Source organism: Pteronotus mesoamericanus, unplaced genomic scaffold, assembly GCF_021234165.1.
Source record: "Pteronotus mesoamericanus isolate MK-2021 breed Mesoamerican mustached bat unplaced genomic scaffold, CSHL_Meso_final contig_220, whole genome shotgun sequence".
NCBI classification, from domain to species: domain Eukaryota; kingdom Metazoa; phylum Chordata; class Mammalia; order Chiroptera; family Mormoopidae; genus Pteronotus; species Pteronotus mesoamericanus.
In genome coordinates this window covers 9,165,803-9,190,914 of record NW_026555091.1, presented here as the reverse complement: position 1 = coordinate 9,190,914, position 25,112 = coordinate 9,165,803, and the positions used below count along the sequence as shown (strand labels likewise).

The following is a 25,112-nucleotide window of genomic DNA, read 5'->3' as shown; positions in this document are numbered from 1 at the left end:
GCAAGGACTCAGGGGCGCGGCAGGAGGTGGCTGTTGGGGATTCAGGAACCCCTCCCTGCGACAGGCCCAGGCTGTGGGGGGCCTGCAGGTGAGGCGGAGCCGGGTCCACCCCAACGTCCTCCTGTTTGGCTCTGCGTCCAACGTCCAAGGGGAAGCGGGTCCCGGGGAGGGCCTCAGCCGGAGGGCGGACGGGGCCGGGGGTCCGAGGACAGCCGGCCCCAGCCCTGCACCCTGCCCCACAGGCTCCCCGCCGCGGGAGACCAGGACACGGCTCCCCCTGCAAACGCCGGCTTGGCCAGGGACCACGCGCTCCATGAGTAAACAAGGGTCGGCCGCGTCGCGGGTGCCTGATTCACAGAGGCCGAGAGCTCCTGGCACTTTCTCGTTGACAGGGGGCTCGGGTTCCAAAACGCACTTGCTCGACGCGTCCTTTCTGCTCAAGAGGTGGCAGTTGACCGACCAGCACGGAAAAGCATTCCGCTTACGCAGGTGGGTAAGTACGGGTGTTGTCTCTTTAATTTTGGGAAACCAGGGGAAAGGTTCAGGACTGGAAGCAAATGCAGCCCACGCCCCGGTCACCGGGTGACTCACCCTGGTAGTTGTCCCCGGGCTCCCCCGCAGGCAGCGCGAAGTAGTGCTGGGCGTCGGTCCCACGGTACAGGGTGCGCTGGGAGGCGTTGCCCACCCGGTAGCTAAACTCGTAGTGGAAGTCCTGCCGCCCGTTCCAGGGAGCAAAGAAAGCGCCGGTGAACAGACCGACGACAACACCCACTTCCTCCCACAGAGGCGTGGGCGGCTGTGACCAGCGTCCCCATCGCACAAGCAGATGCGACCTCCTGCCTCCAGGGCCCCCTGGTCCACGGGGCCCAGGGGCCGCCCCCCAGGCTGCGCCTGTCGCCCGGGGTGGGGGGGGGTGTGCCCTCCTGGCCTGGGGCCTCCCGACAGCCACAGACGCGCGGCGCTCGAGGCTGCCCCTCCACGTCCTGCCGGGGCACACGCAGACAGGGGGTGCCCTTGTGGCAACGGCACCCGGCCTCAGAGCGCAGAGCAGGGCGTCCGGGTGGAGGCTGCAGGGAGGGCTGAGGACCACGCAGGGGTTGCCATGCTCACCGGCCTCCCGGACGTGCAGAAGACGCTGAAGACGGTGTGGACCTCGAGGCCACGAGGCGGCTGCACCTGGCAGGCCACGCCCCACGGAGCTGGGTTGACGGTCAGGTACAGCTGCGCTTTCCCTAGAAAGCTGTGCCCCGAAGCTGCGGAGGAGGACACAGGGTGACCCCCACGCTGGGGGATGACAGCGGACCCAGGGCTCCGAGCACACGGGCCCGTGGGCCCCCAGACCTGCGGCGTCGCGTCCCCGCGTCCCCGCTGCAGCTGGGTTCCTGGGCCGCCAGCCCTGGGGGGTCAGGACCAAGGGCCCCGCCACTGGTGCTAGTTAGCACGTCCTCCAGGGGACTCTGGGGGACCGGGGACCCCCTCTGGGCGGCACCCACATACGTAACCCTGTTTGCTGGGTGCTGCCTTGGCGGGGCAGCCATGCCCGAGGCCCCAGGAGATGGGGGGACGTACAGGCCAGGTCCCCACAGGGAGCCAGGCAACAGCCGGGCCGGCAGAGCCCACCCTGAGCAAAGCCGGCCTCTGCAGGCGGCGCGTGCGCAAGCGGCGTAGGAACCGAGCGGGGCCGCGGGCGTGACGCTGCGGCGCCGGCATGGCTTCCCACACGCCCTCATTAGCTGTGCTGATACTGCACGTGTTTTCTGCGACGCCCAAGGGCGTTCAGCATCTGTGTCGTAAGACAGTATCCTCTAGTAAACACCCCAACCACTGAACGTGCTACTTACTATCCGTTTTCTGCTGCCGTTAATTACTCTACGCTGTTTCTCACTCCTGGCGTCTGTCTTGAGATGAACGACAGGAGCGAGTCACAGGTGCTAAGCCATTTAAAACAGGGACGATGCTGATCCTACGCTGCCAGCAGGTGCACCCCCACACCCCGTGCTACGGCCTGTCCCCATGTCACCCCGTCCCGCCGTCCCCCACCCTGGACACGGACGCCACAGCACAGGCCAGATGAGGGGACGGGGACGGCGCTGAGCTTGGGAGGGGCACGGGGGGAGGAGCGGGCGCCGCTGAGGCGGCCACGGGGCGAGGGGGGCGATGGGGGTGGCGGCAAGGGCTGGGACCCACCCGGGTCCTCCCTGGCTCCGACCGTGGCCCCGCTGAGGGCGGGCTTCCTGAGACCCAGGCCTTGGCGTCTGAACGCATCGTGGGCGGGGCAGGAGGACCGTTTCAGCAAAACGCTCCCGGGGCGTCAGACATAAGCTGACCGTGTGTTTCTCACTTGGGTGAGCCGATGGTGAACAAGATGGGGAAACGGAGACACAATGGACCTCAGTCACTGCCAGATGTGGACACGGAGCCAAACCCTCCCGCCCTGTAAACCGCTGACCCCTCTGGGCTTGTGGGGCACTGAGCACCGCAGACACGGGGGAAGCGTCTGGAAACCCCCCAGAAGGAAGACATCACCCGAGTCACGGAAACACCAGAGGAACACGGGTCAGGTCTACACGCAGACGTTTGGAGCAGCGCTGACCAGGAGCGGCACGGCAGGCCCTCCGGCCGGCGTACAAGCCGCCCACCGGCACGCAGGGAGGCGGCAAGCTGCCCAGGACCGCAAAACGCACACGCAACGGAATGGAAGGCACCGCCTCCGCTCGCCCTGCCCCCGAGGGGGACGCAGCGGAGGCCACAGGCGGCAACTGCAGTCACCAGACCTCCCTCTCTGGCGGCCGGACCGCAGGTGCCGATGAGCAGGGAGGTAGCAGTGGCCACGGAGGGGACACCGGGCCCCTGGCACGAGGGGCTGCAGCGGCAGGAAGAGCGGCCGAGAGCCGGGACCCTCCCCTCCCCGCGGCAGGCCCGGCGGCGGCGGCACCTACCCACGGCGGCTTGCAGGACGTATGTCGCGCCAGGGCTCAGTGAGTACGGCTTTACTGTCACCGTCTGTCCCGTGATCCCTACGGGGAAGGAGGGCGGCAGGGACACGCTCACCAGGGACTCGGGGGAACAGCGAGGCAGGCACACCCCCGAGGGGACGGTGACGCAGGTGCCCGTTCGCCCTGCCGGCAGCGGTGGTCGCCCTCGTCACGGAGCTGGAAGCTCCTGTCTGGCCTCCCACCCGACAGGCAACCTGAGCTCGGCAGCAGCCAGGTCAGAGGGGACGCTGTCGTCCCAGACGCCGACAGGACTCGGGGGGACCGAGTCCTGCGTTCACGGGTGGGTTCACCCACTTAATTAGTTTGCCCTCTTCAAAGCAACACTGAAGTGTCCGCAGGGGGATCCCCGGGGCCTGGGTGTGGCCGCCAGGGACGGTGATCCCCCAGGAGACAGAGGCCCCCTGACCTGTGCGCCCAGAGCAGGAAAGCCCCCGAGGGCGGGCAGTCCGGGCGCCCGGGCGACCGCCGGTTCCACATCGCCTGACAGCAGGGAAACCGGGGGCTCCGCAGAGGGGACGGCGGACCCAGCAGCCAGCCACCCCCCGCAGAGGCAGCGCCCACGCCCCGGAGGACACGCTCACCACGGGCCGGCACCGCCCCCACACCGGGGCCCCCGCACCTGGGGCGGCCTGGGCGCCTCCGCCTGCAGTGCGGCCCGGCCCGCAGGCCCTGGGAGGCGGGCCCTTCCCCCAACCCCACCCGGCCGAGGCCGTGTGCCCCAGCCTTGCCTGGTCCACGGAGAAGGCGCAGGGCAAGGGCAGGGGCCTGTGTCCCACCCTGGGACAGCCGAGGGCCCAGACAAAGGGGGCGCTCGTACCAGACGCCGTGTAGCTCTGGAAAGCAGCTCGGCTCACGGGGGACTTGGGCCAGTCGACCAGCAGCGCAGGCCTGGCGCCCCAGGCGGGGAGGAGGGGGCCCACCAGGTTGTCCCCGTCCCTGCGGCTCTCGTCGGCGCTGGCACTCGGTCCCGGCCCCGGAGGGTGCGGGTGCGGGTGGGTCCCTGGGGAGACAGGCGGGGCCGGGACGGTCGGGGAAAGGCCGCCAGGGTCTCCCGAGAGCCCCAGCCGCTCGCGGCCACAATCGCGCCCCTTCCGCTCTGGCCGGGCCCTGCTTATCTAAACTCTCCACCCTCCACACGTGGGGCGTGCGCCGTGGCGCTCCACTCAGCACAGCTGTGCTTGGGCCCCTGAGGCCCAGGTGCGCCTACTGGACCCACGGCCGCGGAGCAGAGCGAGCCTGCGGGCTGGGCGTCCGGCTGAGCACGTGGGAACACAGGCGGAGGCCCCGCCCCCAGCGCAGCGCGAAGCAGGCGATGGAGGGGGGGGGGAGGTGGGGCGGAAAGGGGCCCCTTCAGAGGCGGGCGGGGCAGAACCGGGGTGGGGTGGAGGGGCTCAGAGCAGGGAGGACGCTGACTCCGGCCTTCAAATACAAGGGGCGAAGCGGTACAACGGACCCGTGCTGGGCGTGGGACCGGACTCAGCCCTCGGGGAGAAGGCTCTGTGAACGCAGCGCCTTCCCTCACTCCGTGTCACTTCCTACGCACCCGCCGTGCATGAGACAGCCCCTAAGGTGGACGTGCCGGGACAGAAGGCACGTGGGCGACCTGGGGAGCCGGGCCCGGGCGGCTCAGGGCAGGGCCGTGGGGCACAGCGCAGGGAGCGTGACGAGGACGCCTCGGCCCAGGAGAGACCGCTCCCAGCCGCCCGCCTGCCCCCGATCACGGGCCGCCGGTCGCTCCCTGCCCCCGATCACGGGCCCGCCGGTCGCTCCCTGCCCCCGATCACGGGCCCGCCGGTCGCTCACTCCCTGCCCCCGATCACGGGCCCGCCGGTCGCTCCCTGCCCCCGATCACGGGCCCGCCGGTCGCTCCCTGCCCCCGATCACGGGCCCGCCGGTCGCTCCCTGCCCCCGATCACGGGCCCGCCGAGCGCCAACGCAGCGGGCACCGCGCCCAGCGAGGGGACAACGAGTGCCCCTCTGGCATCAGCTGTCCCTTCCCGGACAAGAGGAAGCTAAAGGACTTCACCACCGCCAAGCCAGTTTTTCAAAAAACGGTAAAGGGACTTTTTTGAAAAAAAGAAGGAAAAAAGATAAAAAAAGTAAGTAATAAAATGGCAACAACGGCTGTCCCTCCGCCACCACTGTAAGTGGGAACGGATTAGACGCTCTGGCCTGAGGGCGCAGACGCTGAGCGGGCCAGCAGCCAGGCTTCACACGCGCCGCCCCCAGGGGCCTGCGAGGGCCGGGGACACGGAGGCTGAACCCACGGGGCCGGCGAAGCTGCCTCATGGCAACCGGGCCTTAAAGGGCCCGGCAGCAACACCTGCGCGGGCACAACGAGCCAAAGACGGACCCAGAAATGCCGCCACTGGGGGTCTGTCTGAAGCACCCGAGGACCTGGTCGGACAGGCCCCAGGCGCCCTGTGTTCGCACGCGGGGGCGGCCGCCGGCTCTGGAAGCTGCCCTGGGGGCCTGGAGACAGCGGATAAAGGCACGGCTCCTAAATACAAAGGAGCGCGACGGTCGGTAAAAAGGAACGGAGTTGCCGCCTGCAGCGCCGTGGGCGGGCCTAGACGGTGTTGTGTTAAACGAGGTCAGTGAGAGAAAGACCAAAACTGTATAGTTTTCCTGACACATGGACTCTAAAGAACAAAATAGTGAACAGAATACAAAGAGGCAGACACAGAGGAGACTGGGGGGACCGGGGCGGACAGGCTGGTGGCCCCGGAGCCGTCACGGGACGCGAGGTCCAGCACAGGACGGGTGGCCGGAACGGCGTGATGCCTGCGTGTGCTGTCGGGCGGGGCCTGGAAACGTCGGGGGGGACACGTTGCAAGACACACAGGGTCCGGCGGCAGGAACCCTGCCTGCTTGAGCGCAGCTGGTAGGGCAGTAATACGGGTGCCATAATTTATACTTTTGATTTGAACATTTCACCTAAAATGTCGCAGGGTGTGCTCAAGTGTGATATTGTCACGTTACAGAATGACATGCCTATGATTTTGTAATGAAAGATTTTGTAATAAAAAAGGGTGTTATTTGTGCTGGATCCCATATGTCTGTCTAATCACTATGTCGTACACCTGAAATGAACACAGTGTTATATATCAACTGAAATTAAAAAGTAAAAAATTATTTTAAAGAAAGGAAATGATTCCGTTGCAGAGCTCAGAGGGGCAGCGGCAGGAAGCGCCTGAGAGTACAGTGGGCGGGGGGGGGGGGGCGGGGCGGGGCGGGGGCCGGCCTTGGGCCGGGGCAGGGGTTGGGGGCGCATGAGACCGGAACGGGGCTTCCGGGCAGGGACCGCAGCCCCCAGGGAAGGAGGGAGAACGTTGAGGGAGGCGTTCGGGCCGGTGAGAGCTGGCCCATGGACCGAGGGCGGGGGACAGGCGTCCCCGGGCCTGGGCTCCTCTGGGTGCCTGAGCTGGGGACCCCCAGCTGAAAATAGGGCCCGGCTGTGCTGCCCCAAGGGGCGTCGCCCTCCCCTCGGCCTTGGCGGGCAGGGGGGCGTGCGCGCCGGCTGCGGGGGTGGGGGCGGAGGACGGGGCGTGGGCGGGGCGGAGGCCTGAGCGCAGACTCACGGTGGGCGGTCCCCCTTCCTTTCGATGGCGCCGCTTCCTGGATGTCGCTGTAATAGGCTTCCAAGTCTGCGCACAGGACCACAGGAGGGTGCCTCGTGGGGGCCAGACCCCCTGACATTCATTCGGCTCCCCGGGGCACACACGCCGCCCGGGCCCGTTTCGGGCCTGAGCCCCGCCCCGCAGAGGCGAACCCCTCGCGGGCCGTGCTCAGCGCTTCGAGGCAGCGGGAGGCGGCGTCCCTGTCCTCCCCGCCCCGATGGCTGGGGCTCCACGTGGTCACGGGGGCAGGGGGTGGGCAACGAGGCCTGGGGCTGTCCTCATGGGGACAGGCCTTGCTCTTGCCTCTTACAGGAGAGGCTGGCATGACCGTCCGCTGCCACTGTCACTCCTCTGCCCCCCGGGTGCTTCCCTCCCCCGGCCTGAGGGACCCACGGCGCCCGCCCACAGCTACCCGGAGGCTGGGGCTCCGGTGCCGCGGCCTTGGCCGGGGCCCCAGGCGCAGCACCGTCTCCTGTGACCGAGAGCGGCCACAGGGTAGCAGGGCGAGGGACAGGTGGTGACAGAGGAGGCGGGCGCTGGCCAGGACCTGGGTGCCTGACGGGGAGCTCCTCCCAGCTTCCGGGCACAGAACTCGTTTCTGTCCAGCCTGAAACCCGGCGCTGCAGGGAGCCCGTTGGTCATCCGGGGAGGAAGGACGAGGAGGTGACGGGCCCAGCATGCGGCTGCAGCCGGACGGCCCGCGTCCGGGGACCGGAGCGGGGCAGGCCCGATGGGCGGGGCGGCCCGATGGGCGGGGCGGGCGCCGGGTGGGCCCCGCGGAGGTGTGACCCCACACCCACACCAGGGGCGGCACTTACCAGGCGGGGGAGGGGGCGGGGGCGCCGGGGTCCCCTCGTCCCAGGGATCCCCGTCTGGGACCACAGTGTCGCCCGCAGCAGGGACGTGGTGCACAGGGACTGTGGGCCCTGTGGAGGCTCTGCCCACGGCTGAGAGGTCCGGCCGGCCCGGGGCCCGCGGCCACCGCGCCCGCGAGGACGGCGCAGGCGTGGCAGGCGGCTCTGCCCCGCCTGGCCCCGGGGACGGGGGGTGTGACTCTGGTGGCTCCAATCCGTCCCCAAAGTCCAAGAGGCCCAGCAGTCCCACGGTTCTGCAAAAGGGGACTTAAACGAAGATTTCAGAGTATCAAAGACTTGGACCCAAATTGGTTTCTAAGAATTTAGAACAGATTCCACCCGCACCTTCTGTCTTAAGCCCAACATCATCGTGAGAAGTGCTCATGGGGCAGACCAGCGGCCGGTGGGGGCCGGGCGGCAGTGGCCAGAGGCTGGCCCGCCCGTCTCCCTGGACTTCCCTCCCTGCAGATTCTCAGGACCCACATTTCTCCCAGAAATGGAGTCCCGGAGCAGCTCCGAGACACAGCCGCGGTGGGAGCGAGGGCCGGTGTCCACCGGCTCCCCCGCCAGCCTCATGGCCACACGGACCCTGAGGACAGCAGCGCCAGGAAAGACGGGACCCTGGAGGGTGGCTGTGCCACGTGTCACTTCACAGGGCACGTGCGTCTCTACGCCAGGAGCCCTGCCCCAGCTGGTACAGGGAGCAGCCTCCAGGCAGCCCCTCCCGGCACCCCCGGCCAAGGCGCAGCCTCCGAGCCTCCGTCCACAGGAGCGTGAAACCAGGAGCGATGGGGACGTGACAACTCGTGGCCAAGACCAGGCGCAGGGGCCCGCAAATCAGGTTTCGCAAATTTTTCAGCCATCTCAAAATAACTGCTCGCTCAGCCAACGGAATGCAGCGCCGTGGCCCGTACCTTCCTCGCGGTCCCTCCCTGTCGCGTTGACCAGGAAGAGGTCCCAGGAGTAGGTGAGCACGGCGGCCTCCCCGCAGCCCTCACAGGCCGCCCGCAGCGACAGCTGCTCGTTCCAGTTCACGGGGACACCAGGGAAGGCGGCCCAGGACACGTGCACGAGTCTGCAAGGCGCAATCGGGCTCCGCGTTCAGGGAGCAGCGCGAGCTCCCTGATTTGAGGGTCCCGTTTCCTTGAATCGCCCTCCACTGGCCTTTGTTCTGTGGGTCACAGTGGAATCGCAGTCCCCGTGACCGGGACTTACAGGCGGCCCAGCCTGCAGCGACTCCACCCGGCACGACCTCAGGTGACAGCGCCGAGGCGCAGAGGACAGACGCACCTCCACACCCCCCGGAGCTCAGAGAGGCTGTGCGGCTTCCTCCAGGAAGCCCTCTGGAGCTCACCCACCGCCCAGCATGTTGGTGTCGGGGCCCCACATCCTGCGTGCCCAGTGGGACTCAGTGGTGGCTCCCAGCCCAGACAGGCACGGGGCCCCCCAGGACCACCCCTGAGACAGGCGCAGTGGGGACGGCAGGCAGGTGGCACCTGAGGGCCGAGGCGGGGAGGGTGGACAGGAACACCTGCGCCTCTGAGGAGTTCCGGCCGCGGCTGGACACCGTCAGCGTCACGAGAAACTGGTCGTAGCTGCTGCTGAGGGAGTCTGCTGCGAAGGCCAGGGCGGGGGCCCGGGCGTCCAGGCTGTGGGCACCGGGCCCGGCAAAGCAGGGGCGCCCGGGGGCGCTGGCCGGGGCGCACGTCCAGTGATACCTGGGGGAGGCGTTGGAGGGGCTGGCGGGCCTGCTCAGGTGGGTCAGGTGGCCACTAAGGGGCTCCCCTGGGGCCTCCAGGGAGCACACGGATGGCACCCATGGAGGGTCCGCGCTGGAGGCGAATGGCGTGTGGACACTGGGTCAGGCCCCCCGCGGCGGAGGGCGGGCGTGGGGGGTGCTGGGTGGAGACTGAGGCGCGCGCCAGGGGACCCAGCATGGAGGGAGCCGCCGCGGAGCGGGGAGCCGCCGCGGAGCGATGCGCCGCGCTCGGAAATCCAGCCCCCCCGAGCCAATGGTCTCCCAGACCAGTGGTTTTAGCACAAAGTCGCGTATTTGCCATGGACAGAAGGTGTCGCCCCCCCAAATTCACGTAGGGGCAACCCTAGCCCCACGGGGATGCCGTCAGGTGTGGGGCCTGTGGGAGGTAAAGGCTCGTGGATGGGGTCGGTGTCCCCACGAAGAGCCCTGCAGAGCCCCCGCCTCCTGCGAGGTGAGGACGCAGCAGGAGCCGCCCTCCCCGGGTGTGGGCCCGCCCGCGCACCGACCCTCTGGTCTCCAGGCGTGAGGACGAGCCTCTGCTGTCCCCCAGCCCCGGCGGCTGCTGCGGCCGCAGGGACGGCGGAGGCAGCCCTCGCGTCCCGGCCTGCAACCCGCCACCCCGTGACCGCTGACCTCGGAAGCAGCTTGTGCTTGTTTCCAGCCGCCCCGCCCCGAACTCCCTCATAGTTTGATCCTACGTGTGTTTTGGTTAATCGAAATTCAGGCGCTTTGAATGTTTAAATGATAAGCCAGTGGCTCCAGAGCTGAGTGGGGGTGGGGGTGGGGAGGTGGGCGGGGTGTCCACCCAGCCCCACCCCCGTGCTCACCTGAGCGCAGCCCCAGGCCAGTCGGGGTCGTAGGACAGGGACCCCGTGAGCACGACGGTGGACGAGGGGGTCCTGGGGACGAACAGGTGCGTGCCCTCCGAGATCACGCTGACCGGCGGCCGCGCGCGCACCTCCACCTGCACACAGTAGTTACTGTGCACGGCGCTGCCTTCCACCTGCACCTGCAGCGTGACCACCAGGGGGCGTGAGTGAGGCAGGCAGCAGGGGCCCCTGGCCTCGCTTAATGTTGGCGGGAATCCCGCGCGTCTAAATGGGCCATCGGCTCCAACGGAGGCTTCATTGCGGTGCTGCCCGGGAAGACTTAGTTCTTTTCAACCCCCGGCCAGTCGCCGTTGTCGAAATAAGCAGCCTACTGTGTGCCCAGCCGCTGGGGGACGGGGGCTGCCATGAACGGGGGCGGGGGCATTTTCCCTCCCAGGTCTGGGCCAGCACAAAGCCGGGGCTCTGGGCCTGTGGACATCCCACCGCCTCGGACAGTCCACGGTTTGCAGCCTGCTCTGCGGACCGTAGCTTCCCATGGCCTGGAGTGTTGTTCAGCTCAGCTCCGTTGAAGCTCCTTTTCTAAAGCCCGAATGTATCAGGGACTTAACGACAAGCCAGTGCAATTAAACAAAACAAAAACAATGCCCTTCCCCGGGGCAGAGCAGGTCTGGGGGATGGACGCCCTGGCGGCCGGTGGGAAGGGGGCATCCGCCGACGGCAGCAGCCCACCTTGGCGAGTGCAGTGTAGTTCCCGGGCTCCAGGGAGCAGCCGGGGACAGTGACGGTCTGCCCGTGCGTGTGGACGGCCGGCGGCAGGGGCACCTGGGACCCTGCGGAGTTCGTGAAGGTCCAGGCGTAGGAAAGGCCTCGGGCGCTGTCACAGAGCATCGCGGCGTCAAACGCGACCCCCAGCGTCACAGGCTGGGACCGCCACACCTGCGTGGGGACAGAGGGGCGTCTCACGAGGCAGGGGGTCGGTCTGGGCCCGAGCAAGCGGCTAAAACCGCATGGGTTTGAGCACAGGAAGCGGGGCCTGCAGCCGGACCCCGAGGCACGAAGCCACCGCTGCCGGCTGCATCGCAGAGAACGGTGACGAGCCAACACACTAAGTCAGCGAGAACAACAAAGACTTAGACGCTCATAATGAGGAAACCCTTCTGAGCCCAAAATTCATGGGAAAATATCCAAGGAAGGGGTTCGCAGACTGGATCGCATAAAGATTTTTAACTTCTGAACATCAAAAATAAAATTTTAAAAAGCAGAGGAAAAGAAAAATCATTTGTAAAATATATATTAAAATATACTTTAATTTCACTTAAAATCAAGAAAATTTTCAAAGTCTCCAATAGACAATCGATCAAAGGTGAATAGGCAAGTCAATAACATAAATTCTTACCTTATTGTATGGTTTTGACTATGAAATCATGTAAATGTTTTATATATTTAAAATGGGAATTGAAGCAAAAAGACAAAAAACAATTTCTTATCATTGGAAACAAAAGAACGTAACCGTATTTCAAACAAGTAACAGAATACAGATGTTCTTCAAGGGACCTTCCTGTGTGGCATTCGAGGACCTATTCTGAGGGCAGCCAGAAGTTCAGACCAATCTGAAAGCTCGCTGAGAAGTGTGGTCTCTGGTGATAATACTAGCGTTGCTGCTCTGAAAGTGTTTCACATAGTTTTTAGAAAAATGCTGATAAATGCTTGCAGAGCCGAAGCCGGTCAGCAGGGCGTGTGGGGAGCTCTCCCAGCCCGGGCTGGGCAGAGCCCCCCGAGGGAGGCCGGGGAGCACCCGGGGCCCTTGCAGCATTTAGAGGCAACGCCTGCAGCCCAGCGGCGAGGTAACACAACGCTGAGGCGGGTGGGGCCCCACGTGGAAGGCACCGCGGCTGGGGCGGAACGCGGGCGCACGGCGCCCCCTGGAGGATTTTTGATGAAGACCTCCCGCAGCAGTTGGAAAGGGAAACCTATGGCTGGGGGTTGGGAAACAGATTTTAAAAGGTCCACACGGGTTACAAACGGAATTGCACTGTCAGATTTCTTTGGCTGACTTTAATCGTGATTTAAATTACTTTAAAATTGTTTGTACTGCTTCTCCTCTGACTATGACATTCTAGCATTCCCCACAAAAGGGCCCGGGCTCACGAGCGGTTTCACACCGCGATGCCGGCCGCGAACCCGTCACTAGGAACAGACCGACAAGACCGCAGGCGCCAGGGGTGGAGGCTGCCGAGAGCTGGTCCTGCGGAGCGGCAGGCGGGCCGAGGCGCGGGCAGGCAGGGTCGCGGCTCGCCCCTGTGCTGCGGGGAAGCCCGGGCCTGCGGGAGCCGGGGCACCGGCTGCCCTCCCCGCGCCGCTAGGAGGCGGAGCAGCCGCAGGGCAGCAGCGGGAGGAGGGCAGGCGATTCCGACACCGGCCGGCTGTCACGCCGCCATCAAACTCACGTGACCAGAGACTTCAGAGCAGGAGAAAACAGCCACGCCCCACCCTGGCCAGGCAGCCCTGTGATCATGCACATGCCTGTGCACACGTGCACACACACACGTGTGCACACCCACAGGCCTGGCCCCGGCCGGTCCCTCCTCCCTCGTCCCCCTGCCACGTCTGGGGCTTGAGGTGCCCGCCCCGGGACCACGGGGCAGCCGCTGCCCGGAGGAGGGCTCCTGCGCCGGTCAGGGGCTGTGGCCTCACCTGCACTTTCCCCGGCCCCGGGCTCCTCACGGGCGGCGGCTGGCAGGGCCGGCGCACAACGAAAAGGCGCTTCGATAGGCAGGCGGCACTGACGTCATTGAAGGCCAGGACTTGGACCGTGACCTCTCCTTCCCTGGGAGGGGACAAGGCGCAGATACGGGGCGCTGGCTCCACCACATCGGCGGTTCCCTCGTGGCCACGCCGTCTGGTCTGTGTAACCACAGGCCACGAGGCCCATTTCCCCAGAGCCCACAGCAGCCGGCCCAGCCCAGGCCGGGGCGTTGCCCACCATACGAGAGATGGGCACCCTGTGGGGACCCGCCGCTTCCCTCCCGGCCGCCGTGGCCTGGCTCCTCTGTCCACCTCAGGGCGCCCTCAGGCCCCCTGCGCTGGGCACCCCGGGCCTGTGCCTGGGGATCTCTGGACGAGAGGCTTCTGCTCTGCGCCCGGTCCCAGGAGGCACAGCCCACGCCCCGGCCTGGAGGTGGGAGCAGCCCCGGGAGGGGTGGAGGGACACAGTTTGGGGAGGCGCAGGGCCGGGGACCGTGGGACAGGCAGCTCCCGGCCGAGGAGGCCGGGTTTGCTGGGGAAATGCACGTGTGTTCTGTAAATGACATAAATGGACCGTTGGGCAAGACGTCTGGCTGGGGACCGGGCAGTCCCTCAGAGGACCACGGTGTCACTCTGTCCTGGAGCATGAGACAGACAGGTCCCGCAGCCCCGGGCGCCTCACCTGCTGTAGACGTGGCTGGCGGAGCTGTTCCCCAGGCCCCCAGCACCGTCCCCGAAGTCCCACAGGTAGGCCACGTCAGTGCCAAAGCTGATCCGGCACTCGAAGGCCACGGCGGCGCCCACCAGGGCCCAGGAGGCGGAGGCGAGCCGGTTGGCGACGACTCTCCTCTGCGCCCGGACGTGGCGGGGCTCCGAGGCCACGCTGCCGAGCCCGCTGGAAGCCTGGACCACCACGCGGTACCTGTGGGGGCCGGGGACAGGGAGGACAGGTGGTGACGAGGGCCAGGCCAGAGAGAGGGAGAGGCCCCACGCGGCTTCAGAGAAGGGCGGGGGCTGGCATTCATCTGCAGGGCCATCAGAGCACCCGGTGGCTTCCGCCCGCTGGGGACAGAGGCGCGGCGCTGGCCCCGCTCCTCTCACATGACATGATGCACCTCTCACAGCCACGGGGGGCGCTGTCACCTTCTTGGAAGAGGAGGTCGCTGCGGCCATGGGGCTGCGGGATGCACTCACCCTGGGGCTGCCGGGTCCCCAGTTCCCCAACCCCCGCTCCTTCAACCCACATTGGCGCCCCCATTTACAGAGGCGCCAGGTGGCACCAGTGGGAGTGGGTCCCTAACTTATTTCAGTGGCAGCTCAACACCTCCAGGCGGCACTGAGCCCACGTCACGAGGGTGGTGACGACTGCGTACGCACCCCCCGGGGACACTGAGCCTCCTCCTGATGCTCCTGTGGGTCGTTCTCACGGGCGGAGCATCTCCAAAGAACCACGTGAACTCCAGTGGCGCGGTTTCCTTGGTCACAGCCACAAAAGTGACATCGGCGTCGGTGGCAAACACGGTCCCATTCGTGTAGATGGATATGGCTGTGACAGAGGGAGGGGCTGGGTTGGCCCCACGGGGAAGGTGCGCCCCCAGCTTCCCACACGGGCACGGCCGCAAGGGGGGATGGCGCCGTGAGGCCAAGCTCCGGGCCACGCCCGGGGCCGCGCAGGGGACCCGGGGCGGGGGTTGGCCGCGGGTCCGGGGGCACCGAGCGGGCGGCCACCCCCGGGCTGTGCACAAACCCGCCCGCCCGCCCGCCCACGCTCGGACAGAGGCCTGAGGGCCTGCGCCCTCTGGAGAAGCCCCAGGGCCGTCTGGGTGGACGTGGCACCGTGCGAGGGCGAGCGGGGCCTGGGCAGAGCCGGCCCCGGACCCTGGGGCTGCGGGGCCTGTAACCTCCACTGGCGCGAATGAGAGCAGAAACATACGCAGCGGCCGGTGCCGGACAGTGCCGTCGGGCCAGGCCGGCCGGCCGCCCCCGGGGGTCGGAGAGGCGAAGGACACGTTGTAGGCAGAGGTGGAGGAAGGCCAGCGTGTGGCGACGGTGCCTGAAAGGACAGCGGAAGGGGAGGGGCGGACCATCTCGACGTGGCCCCTCCTCGCGCACATGGCTGTGCTGCCCATCTCCTCGCCTCCCTCCTTCAGTCCCGCTGGGTGTCGAAATCCGAAGCGCGTGTTTTGGAATCAGACGGGCCTGGGAAACAAACTTAGTCACAGTTTTTCATTAAAAATGTTTGGTGTTTTCTCTTGAGAGCGTGCGCGCCCTGCAGAGTAAAGGCATTACTTCCTGGGAAACAGGCTTTGTTTTCTGAGCCAGGAAGAACCCACGGTGTGTGCTGTGTTGCAGATGGAGCTGCCGCAGCTCGAACGCCCAGGGCTGAGGGCTGGGTGCGCGCCCCCAGGGCCCGGCTTACGTCTTGGACCCGCAGGGGAGCTGCCGAAGGCAAGACCTTGGTCCCCGTGGACGCTGCGGGTGTTCATGGACATGGCCGCGGCCTTGTGCCCACGGCCGCGTAGCGAGGCCGAGCCGCAGGGCAGCTCTGGGAGGCTCGCGGGGAACAGCCGCCTTGAGCGTGCCGATGCCGTCTGCGTGGGGAAGAAGGACCCGCTCGGTGAGCTGGGAAAGGCACGCCTACAGCTGACGTTCCCGGAAAGGCTGCGAGGGGCGACCAACTCGCAAAGGCGACTCCCCTTTGCTCTCGTGGGAACAGGGCTGTTGGGTGGGCTCAGGGCCTCATGCCCACCGTGTGGCTCCACGCTGCTCTCTCAACACTTTGTAACCGGTGGCGGCATTTCCATTTTGCCCCAGGCCCTGAGTGAAGGTTGCGTGGCCACGTCTGTGCAGTGGGAAGTCACGGGAATGGAAACAGACACGGGCCGTCCCACAGCTGGGAGAACATGTACTAAGTACACTCACTGCCCGACAGACGTATGTGTTGGAGAACTGCAAGGGCAGGTGACAGAAACAGCCCCAAATCTCCCTGTTTTTGCTCCTCAGGGGACAGCCACGTGGGACTCTGCACACCGTCCCGTTCGGCGGCCGGGCCGATGGACTTGGACTTGGGCCTGTGCACTGGGACGGCTCTCGTCTGCGTGTCCCCGTGAAGGAGCTGGCCAGCCCGCTGGGTGACAGAAGGCGCGTGACCGACGTGCCCGTCGCCCCGGCCGAGCGGCGCACCTCTCCCTCTGGCCACAGCCAGACCACGGGACGGGGGCTGTGCCTCCCCCTCCAGCCCCCGCAGCCTCGCCCCCAACCGCAGCACAACCACCAAGGCGCACAGTGAGCGTCCACCAAACCAGCCAAGGCGAGCGGAACGGAGAACCGAAGCCCAGGTTTCAGCGAACAGCGTTCAGCCTGCGCCGTCCCCGCCCTCCTGTGCGGGGCGCCAGGCCAGCGTGTTAGCCGGGCAGCCGCAGGACAAATCCCGTGCTCTGGCCTCCTTTGCCCCTGGGAGGGAGGTCGTGCTGCCCACCCCCCACTGCCCCTCCCATTCCAGGACCCGGGGTGAATTGGAAGAAAGGGTCACCAAGGCGACGGGGGGAGGGGGCAGGGTGTGCGGCAGGTGTGTGAACTCCATCCCTCCGCCCCCAGGACCCTGGGGGGCTGGTGCGCCCGCAGAGCCCGAGCCTCGGGACGGCTTAGCATCTGCTGCCGGTTTGACCCACAGCCCCCGCTGTCTGTTCGTGCCCAGAAGCTCCAGGAAACGTGCACTTTCATTCCACCGGTGACACGCTCTTTGACGCCCTGGAGCTGAGAGGAAGGACCCGCCACAAGCCGAGCCCCTGGAGGCCCCCGCAGAGCCCTCCCACTCGGAGGCCTGGCGTTGTTGCCCCTGCCGTCGAGCAGGAAGCCCGGCGCAGAGCTGGGCCCGCCCGCAGGTCACGGTGGGACTGGACGTAGGGTGCCCAGCACGGCCCAGGACGGAGGTGTGCGAAGGCCATGCAGCCAACCCCGCAGACGGCAAGCAGGCGGCACGGCCGAGGGAGAGCGGTCCTCGCGAGGCCCCAGTGTTGGCCGCGGCCTCAGGGGGGCCCGTGTTAAAACCAACATAAAGTTAAGGGTCGGGGTAGCTTCTCATCACATCTGCCACATGCCGAGGGCTCAGGGTCCAGACTCAGGGCCCTGTGTCCGTGGAATGTTCTGGAGGCCCGCGCTGGGCAGGCGGCAGAGGGCCTACGGGCGGCCCGCGCCCAGGTCCGGGTGCTGAAGGGAGCGGCGGTGCGCCTCCCCAGGCGGGGACCCCCAGGCTGCGGCCGCCTTCCGGTGTCCTGGGGCCGCTAGGCCACGGGCTCGGGTGAGGGGTTACTCCCGCCGCTCCGAGGGGCGCACACAGAGCAGGGCAAGCCCACGGCTCGGCCACGTGAGGCGCAGGCTCCGACGGGCGCCCCCGCCCCTGGAGCGCGCCCGGGACGCACACGGCAGCCCCCCACCCCCAGACCTCAGTGCATAAGCCGCTGCCCAAGCCTGGTGCCTGGCTCCTCCGGAGGCAAAGGTGCCGGTCCCTTCCCGGTCCCTTCCGCTCCTGCAGGGCCCTGTGCACACCAGGCGCCGCGTCTCCGGACGCCGCTCTGACCCTCCCCAGCCGACCCCGGGCCACCCTGGGGCTCAGGCACATCTGCAACTAATCGCACTGAGGCAAAAACACCAGGAGACTGCCGGACCTTGGTGAGAGCCCACTTACCTTCACCTGAGAGGCTCCGGGGGCTGGAGGGCCACAAGGGGAGCAGGGCCAGGGCGGGGACCAGCAGCCCCCAGCCCGGACCCATGGCTCCCGCTCGCCCGGCTCCCAGCCCCCGGCAGAGCCGCGCAGGGGAGAGCTGCTGGGCAGCGTCTGGCTCGCACCTGGGGGCAGTCAGCCAACCACAGGGAGTCCCTGGCAACGGAGTCCCTGGCAACGCCCCGCCCCAGAGCTGGGGTCCCGCCCCCCACAGGGCTGCTTCCCTCAGATCAAAGTGTCCTGAAAGGTGCTAATGAGAGTCCACTGTGAGGCGCGAAGCAGCTGCACTGAGGCAGCCTGGTGACAGGACACACAGCAGGGCGCTGTCGTCAGGGGCCACCTGAAGCCACTTTCCAAGTTGGAGAAAATGCTGATCTGCTACACCTGGGGCTGCAAGGCGTCCCGTGTCTTGACAGCTTGAAGCTGAATCAACAAGCGCCGTCAGGTGTTCTAACACCGCCCACCCTCCCCACTGGCTTCCAAGTCCCATCAAACATCCGGAGCTCAGAGCTCAACCCCCCACAGGCTGTCCCCAAAGGCGTTTGGTCCTTCGGTGGCTGGGAGTGGAGGGTGGCCTCAGTCCCCGACGGCCCCCTCTGTCCCCGTCCCGGCTCTCTCTGCAAAGACACTTGCAGCAGGTGCCCTGGAGGGACACAGTGGCCGTCACGGTGCCAACCACGTTTTAGCGCTGAAGGGCCGGAGCTCAGTCATGTCTCTCAAAAGCACATTATGGAAAGGAGGTCAGTGCGACCACCGCGGCATCACCTTGTTCCCGGGCCGTGACGCGGGGCACACAGCACACGTGTTCCGGGGGGAGGCGCGCGCTTTCCGCTGGGGTGGTGCCCGGCCCCTGCGCCGGCTCAGCGCGCCCACCTGGACCGGCTCCCGCACCCCGCCCCCCGCCTGCCCCTTGGAGCGCCCCCTAGAGCTGCGGGGAAGGGGGTGCCATTCGAGGGCGATGGTTGACGTCCTGAAACCGACGGTGCTGCCTGGGGAAGCCTTTGCCGTCGGCCCCCTTGGTCACGTGGCAGGAGCCCATCGTGGCAGCGGGAACGCACTCAGACTGTGGGAGGCGCCGCCGAGCAAGGGACCAGGGCTGCGGGGGCCTTGCCGGCTCCTCCTCTGGACACACAGGCGCTCCTTCCAGAAGGACAGGTCCCCTGCCTTACAGGACAGAACGGTCCCCCGGGGCGCACGCCGGCCTCGGGCCCCGGGAGGCCAGCAGCCCGGAGGACGTCACGGTGCCGCCACAGGGCCCGTGAGCCGCAGCCGGAGCCAGCGCTCCTCTGAGGGACGCAGGGCTGCCCTCGCCGGACGGGCGCGCACAGGGCCCCGAAGGGCTCGGGGTTGCGCCGCGGGCGCTCGGCCACACTGTGCTGCGCTGGACACGGGGCCTGGGGCACAAGCACCAGGTGAACAGGTCGGAACACAGGAAGATCATCACAGCTTCCGCAGTGAGTCCGGCTTAAGACATTGGGAAGAGAATGCATCCCGGCTTTAACAGCAAAACAAAACAGACACAAGAACAAAGTAACAAAGTAACATTTATCCAACTGTGTTTCATTAATTGGATTCCTGGTTAAGACATCACAGAGAGAAGCGGTAGTGGGAAGTGCAGCGGCGAGGACAGTCAAGTGGCTGGGGCCCCCCAGCCACCCGCCGGGTCACCGCGGAGGCCGCACCCCGCGGCCTGCGACCTATGACAGGGCTGGGATGAAATACTGCAGCGACACGTCCTCGTGGAGCAAGTCAAAGTGGACCATCCTGTGACTCACGACGTCTGGGGACAGAAGACCCCCATTACTGTGGAGCCCCCGCACACACGTCCCTGGATCCTCGCTCTCCCAACCCCCGAATGTGCTGTCTGCCCTGAGGCCCCGCCCCTTCACCACCAGGCATACTCCCAGGCCCCTCCCCTCAGCTCTGCCCCCTGGTGGCTCCGTGTCAGTGGCCGAGCTGGGCGCTGGGGCAGGGGTGTAGCTCAGGGCGCCAGGACCGCCCGCACCAAGGGACCCGGACCTGAGACACGGGCAACTGAGGGAGCAGGTCAGGCCGAGGCCCGGGAAGGAAACGGGGGCGTCACGGGGGGCGCTGGGCCCAGGCCGGAGGCACCACGGCTGCGCGGCGCCCTGTCAGGCTGCCGGGACAGGGCGGTCAGCACGCACCCCTGCCCCCCTCCAGGCGCCGACCACGCCTGAGGCCTGGCAAAGCGGCTCAGACCCGTCTCCCGTACCTCTGAACCCAGGAAAGCCCAAGCACCCGCCGCCCTGGAAAACCAGAGGCCACGGGACCCAGCTGCCAGGCAGCCAGGGGGCCGCCCGGGGCCGGGAGACCGCCGAGGGCTCGGCACCTGACGGGCGGAAGCGAGTCCAACGGCACACTCACTGCACACGGCCTTGGTGGGGTTTACTTGCTGCCCAGCAAGAAACTGCAGGAACTTCCTGATGTCCACGTGCACCTCCGCCATCTGCTCGGGGTCTCTGTCCTGAGAAGCGTTTCCAGAGGCTAAAATGACAGGAGCACCTTCGTCTGTGACAGGGGACGTACAGACAGCAGACAGCAGACCGCGCAGGGGCTGTCTGCTTAAGTAACTGAGGCGCGGCGCCGGGCGCTCGCCTCCTGGAGGAACGCTGCACGGCGCCGTCACTGCCTGTCACACCGGCACGTCCACGTCCTGACTCTGAAACATGCTGCCGGCTTCCAGGGAACCTCCAGCTCCGGGTCCAAGGAGGCAGGGCCCTCACTGCGTGTGCCCGCGGGGAGTGCGGGGCCTCGCGCTCCAGAGCGGAGAGGGGGGTCCTTTCACCTCTGGTGGGGCCTCGGGGTAGGGCCCTGCGTGTTGTTCACTGAACCACCGCAGCGAGGAGGACAGGACGCGGCCCTGCCCCCACACGCCCTGCGCTGCGAGGCCCGCCCGGCAGCAGCCCTGGAGCGAGGCAGGCCGACGCTGACGCAGCAGGGCCTGGTGCCTGCTCGGGACACGTGCGTGACCCGAAGGGCTTCCACGTCAGGAGCTCTGCCCTCCCCCAGGCCCCTGGCCTGCTCCCCTCCGCCCGCCCCGCCCACGCTGTGAGTGCCGCGCACGGCCCCGCAGCGCCCGTCAGCCCGCTGTTCACACTCGCTGAGCTGCCCCGTGGTCCCTGCCCCCTCGTACGAGGCAGACGACCTGAGCACGCCGCAAAGCCCGCACTCGCTGATCTAATTTTCCGCGTGTCAGAGACCCAGGTACGAGAAGCTAGAGTTGTCCTCCCGCTTTCCGACCGCGCCCAGGGGAGGCCCTGCCGTTGCTCGGGGCAGACGCGGGGCTCTCAGAGCCGGCAGGGCCCCGGGTGCCCCGGCCCCGCGGCCGGCCGGATGTCTGCTCCCAGGCACGCAGCAGGCACCGGGTGTCCCCTCTTCCTGCCTGGGCCTCAGCGAGGCGTGAGACCGCCAGCCTTCCAGAAGCGAACGCCAACCCAGCACGAGACTTACCTGATGGAGGATTTCCAAGATCCTTGAAATGAGTTGTAACACACACTACTTCAGTTTCTATTTTCAAGTTCAAATCTCCGTTTAGGTTTGCTTCAATAATCTGCACGTAGAGTATTTTACAGTCTTAAAAAAAACCGCCACAGACACAGGCTTCCACCACACCAGGTGACCGGTCACCCCACAAACCCCAGACCCTCCTGACGGCACCAGCAACAGAGAGGAGACAGGCCAAGAGCCGAGACTTGGGTACCCCCAGGCGGGGGGCCCTCAGAGCGGAGAGCTCGGCAGGGACGCCTGGAGGCAGGGGGCCGCGGGGGGCCGGCGGGGCTGGAGGTCTGGCTTCCTCACAGGAGAAGGGCCGCTGGAGCAGGGGTCCCATGGAGGGGGACGGCCCCAGGCAAAGGAGGGGTGGGGCCGAGGGCGAGGGCTCCAGGCCTCGCAGCTGCCCCGCAGGGGACGAACAGACCCTCGGCCTCGGGGAGCTGCCCTGCCCTTCCCTCCTGGGCCCTGAAGCTCCGCAGCTCCTCGGGTGTCCCCAGAGGAAGCGTCCAGCCTGACAACAGGCGACATCAAGGCCGCCACGGGAGCGCGACGTGGCACGCGCCACGTCATCAGAGGCCGACTGGGAGGTAAACCGAACCCGCTGTTAGGCCAGAAAGGCAATCACTCTGAAGCGAGCACAGCCGCAGACTAAACAGCCGGCACGCGCCTCCCAGGCTCCGGAAAGCCCCGCGGCCCCCGAGAGCTCTACAGGCCGGGCTTCATTCGGGCCCGTGGCAGCACCGGCCGCTGAGGGCCAGTCCCGGGGCGGGGGCGGGGGCGGGGGTCACGTGGGGACGCAGCGACGGCTGAGACAGTGCTGCCCTGACCTAGGAGCAGACGGGTCAGCAGTGGGTCCGAGACCCTGGCAGGGAGCTCGGCAGGGAGCCCCGGGCGGCTCAGAGGCGGCGCCTCTCGGCCCGGTAGCGGGGGCAGAGCGGGGTGCTTCGGCAAAGGGCAAGCAGGCGCAGCGCGCCCCGGGGCGGGCGGCCAGGCAGCGCCAGGGAAGAGCCGGCCCTGCGGGCGGGGCGAGGCCCACGCTGGGGCTGAGTGCAGGCTCGGGGACGCCCGGCTGTGAGCGAGGGCCGTCCGCACGGTGCCCCGGCGCTGTCCCACGCTGTGGCGTGGCTTGGCGTGGCGGTGGGCCGCCAGAGAAGCAAACGGAAGAGCGGCATGCCATCTGCCTGGCGTGGAGCGCTTAGAGCGAGCGGTGGTGGCTGGGGGCATGGTCCCGGGCTCGCAGGGCACCCCACCTGTGGCCCACGCCGGCGCCTCGCGAGAACACCCACGGTAGCGGGCAGAGGGGGACGTCTGCGCCGACACCTGGAGAGGAGGCCAGGGCCGGCGAGCCCTGCTAACACCCTGTGAGCGTGGCCAGGAGGCCCGCAGGTTTCCCAGGACACCCCCCCGGGCTGAGCGCCAGGGCCCCCCTCTGGCAGGCCGGCAGCCTGAGGCGAACCTCAGAGGTGTTGTCTGAAGAAGCTGTAACTTACGAGGTGATTGCTGATGTTCTTCATTTTCTCCACAACGCTCTTCATGGTCTTCAAGACGGGCAGATAAATACTAACCTGCAGACCAAAGGGGGAAGCCAGAGCGGACGAGGTCAGCACGGCCGGCGCAGACAGGGGCCTGCTCGCCTCATACCCCCCAGCGGGGGCCTCTGTGCCCGAGCGCTTGCAGTCCCGTGTTTCCAAACTGTCTGCATGAAGCTCGTTTTAGAACATGAAAAGAAAAACAACACAGTTTCGCTCCCTCACACCTGCCTCCGGTCACCTCGGCGGGGCCCAGGTCCCTGGGGCACGTCCGGCTCCAGGACGTTCGCCTGCTGCCCAAGGCCCTGGGTGCGCCCAGGGAAACGGGTCCCCTGCGGGACGTGCCCAGGACCCAGGCCTTTCTACCCGGAAAAGCGCCTGGGGGAGTCCTTGCTCCCCTCGCACAGCGCCGGGTGGGCTCCCAGCAGCGCACGGGCGGCCTCCGGGCAGACCCCTCCCCTTCCATCGCCGCCCCCTCGCCCACTCGGGAACGAGAGGCAACGGGCCCGCGGGTGTCACCTTCCCATAGCCCTGGGCGTCCCCAGCAGGACCGAAGGGGCCTCTCTCCTTGGAACAACCGCCTTCTGTGACCCCAAACCGGTGCCTGAGGCCACCGCTCCCGACAACAGCGCGGGCCTGCAAAGGCCGCCTCAGAGTGGTTCAGTCTCAGTGCAATTCCTGGGCCGCGTGCTCTCCCCACCAGCGGCAGGCGCGGTCTGTCCCGGGCCGCGCTGCTTAGGGTCTTTACGGGAATAATCAAAGGCCACAATGCTGCCTTTTCCCTGGAACATCCTTCATAAAGGGGGCATCACTTCCACATGAAACATGCTGCAAAGACGAGCTGAAACCGGGGGTCAGGCGACGCCGCTGCGAGCGGGGTGAGCCCCGGGAGGGCGGCACCACTCACGTCAGAGCTGGGGACGGTCGGCTCCTGCAGGTCCTTCCACAGCTTCCTCGGAATGACCTTGATGGGGATGTCGTGGGTCGCCATGCGGCTGCTGGCTGACGAGGACGCCTGCCACGAGACGTGAGCACTGCTTCTACCACGTGGGCCTCGCAAGGCACAACGCGGAAGCGCAGGGCAAGCTGTGGGGGGACGGGCGGGCGCCTCCACTGTGACGAACCGGCACCTTCCCAGTGTCGCAGGGCCCCATGCTGCGGGGTCGGGGGCCTCGCCTGCTGCTCACCACGCACCAGCTCTACGGACACCTTCAGGCAGGGAAAGTGCTTGTTCGTCAGCTTGACCTTCAGGGACCGGGCGTTCTGGGCCGTTTTCAGGGCTCGGAAGAGATTCTCCGACGTGAGCTCCACATAGATCTCGTTGTTCTCCTCGGAGACGCCCTCCATCTGGAACTCGCTGAAGAAGTTCTCCTGCAGGAGGGCACGGGTCACCGGGGTGCACTGGCGCCCCCGGCCTGCGGTGGGGACCGTGGGGGCCGCGGGGCCCTGTTCACCTGCGGGAGCTCGCACCACATGCTGACCCCGCCGCCGGCTGCAGTGTCTGCCAGGATGAAGTTCAGCTTCTGCGGGCAGATGCGCAGGGTGCAGGCTCGGGCCAGCTTGGCCACCATGCAGCTGACGCCTGCGGGGGGGCGGGAGGGGGGGGGCCCGGGTGAGCGTGGGGTCACTGAGCAGGACAGCGGGTGCACCAGGCTGACACTGGAGCCCCGTGCGGTCCGGCGGGCCTCCCGCCCCGGCCACAGGTGCACCAGAGCTGAGTGCAGACAAGAGGCTCGCGCGTGGAGGGAGCCTCCTAGGCAGTGCCAGGGCCTGCCTCACCCGCCCCAGGTGCCCCACGCCATCCTGGGCACGTGCGCCACTGCCTGTGGTCCCCGGGCCACTGCCCTCAGTCCTCGTCCCCCTGCCCGCGGTCCCCGTCCCTGTCCTGCTGCCCACGGTCCCAGTCCCGCCGCCCGCGGTCCCCGTCCCGCCGCCCGCGGTCCCCATCCCCATCCCCATCCCCGTCCCGCTGCCCGCGGTCCCTATCCCGCTGCCCAGGTCCCTGTCCCGCTGCCCGCGGTCCCCGCCCCCGTCATCCCCGCGCGGCGCCGTCACTCGCGTCCGTCACCCCCGCCGGAAGCTCGCCCCCCGCCCCTCTCCACACCCCCGCGCGGCCGCGACCCACTCACGCGTGAAGTGGTTCAAACAGGCTGCGTCCACGATCTTGGCGCGAAACTTCATGGTGGGCGCGGCGCGCGCGGAGCCCGGCCGGCGGCGCACTGGGGTCCCGCCCCCGGCGTCCGGCTGGAAACGCCGCCGCGCGCGTTGGTTCCGCCCCGGCCGGCGGCGCCGCCTTGAGGACGCGGATCCCTCGGCCCCGCAGGTGCGGGCCGTGGCTCGTAGGGTTCCTGGGTTGAAAGGGCGTTGAGACGCCGATTTCCAGTTCTGTTAGGACAGCGACAATCAGCCGGGTCGTTCCGACAGACGGTGCAATGAGAGGGCGGTTGCATGCGCAGCGTCTGCGGGGGCGCCGCTCAGGAGCAGCGCCGGGCTGGCCTGCGGGGCTAACGGTGTGTTCACGTTTCCAAAGGCGGTAAACGCAG

General features: G+C 67.4%; 2 protein-coding genes across 2 annotated transcripts in view; both read right to left on the bottom strand.

The window, feature by feature from the left end:
- The window catches only part of PKD1L1 (polycystin 1 like 1, transient receptor potential channel interacting), a 55,226-nt gene extending 39,930 nt beyond the window's left edge, over positions 1-15,296 (bottom strand). Inside the window, exons 1-15 of the mRNA XM_054571315.1 lie at positions 15,224-15,296; positions 14,738-14,857; positions 14,182-14,350; positions 13,487-13,726; positions 12,754-12,886; positions 10,789-10,995; positions 10,057-10,238; positions 8,967-9,188; positions 8,385-8,545; positions 7,435-7,737; positions 6,578-6,643; positions 3,814-3,996; positions 2,940-3,017; positions 1,111-1,253; positions 592-712 (exon numbers count right to left, since the gene is read on the bottom strand). Coding sequence (XP_054427290.1) covers positions 592-712; positions 1,111-1,253; positions 2,940-3,017; positions 3,814-3,996; positions 6,578-6,643; positions 7,435-7,737; positions 8,385-8,545; positions 8,967-9,188; positions 10,057-10,238; positions 10,789-10,995; positions 12,754-12,886; positions 13,487-13,726; positions 14,182-14,350; positions 14,738-14,857; positions 15,224-15,296 — 2,401 coding nt within the window. The remainder of the gene's footprint in view (positions 1-591; positions 713-1,110; positions 1,254-2,939; positions 3,018-3,813; positions 3,997-6,577; positions 6,644-7,434; positions 7,738-8,384; positions 8,546-8,966; positions 9,189-10,056; positions 10,239-10,788; positions 10,996-12,753; positions 12,887-13,486; positions 13,727-14,181; positions 14,351-14,737; positions 14,858-15,223) is intronic.
- A 3,792-nt stretch (positions 15,297-19,088) lies between these two features.
- On the bottom strand, positions 19,089-24,797 carry HUS1 (HUS1 checkpoint clamp component). The gene is made up of 8 exons (XM_054571285.1): positions 24,699-24,797; positions 24,024-24,151; positions 23,764-23,940; positions 23,477-23,584; positions 22,531-22,605; positions 20,999-21,098; positions 19,913-20,032; positions 19,089-19,307 (listed from the first exon to the last, which is right to left on the bottom strand). The coding sequence occupies exons 1-8, from the start codon at positions 24,748-24,750 to the stop codon at positions 19,225-19,227; spliced, it is 843 nt and encodes a 280-aa protein (XP_054427260.1). The 5' UTR covers positions 24,751-24,797; the 3' UTR covers positions 19,089-19,224.
- Positions 24,798-25,112: the final 315 nt, after the last annotated feature.

Bases quoted from the DNA above. Each gene is read 5' to 3' on its own strand.
- HUS1 (XM_054571285.1), bottom strand. From the start codon at position 24,750: ATGAAGTTTCGCGCCAAGATCGTGGACGCAGCCTGTTTGAACCACTTC. The intron at 23,941-24,023 runs GTGAACAGGGCC...GCCCTCCTGCAG, and splicing joins TGTGGTGCGAGCTCCCGCAG to GAGAACTTCTTCAGCGAGTT. The intron at 22,606-23,476 runs GTGAGTGGTGCC...TTTGGTCTGCAG, and splicing joins CGACCGTCCCCAGCTCTGAC to GTTAGTATTTATCTGCCCGT.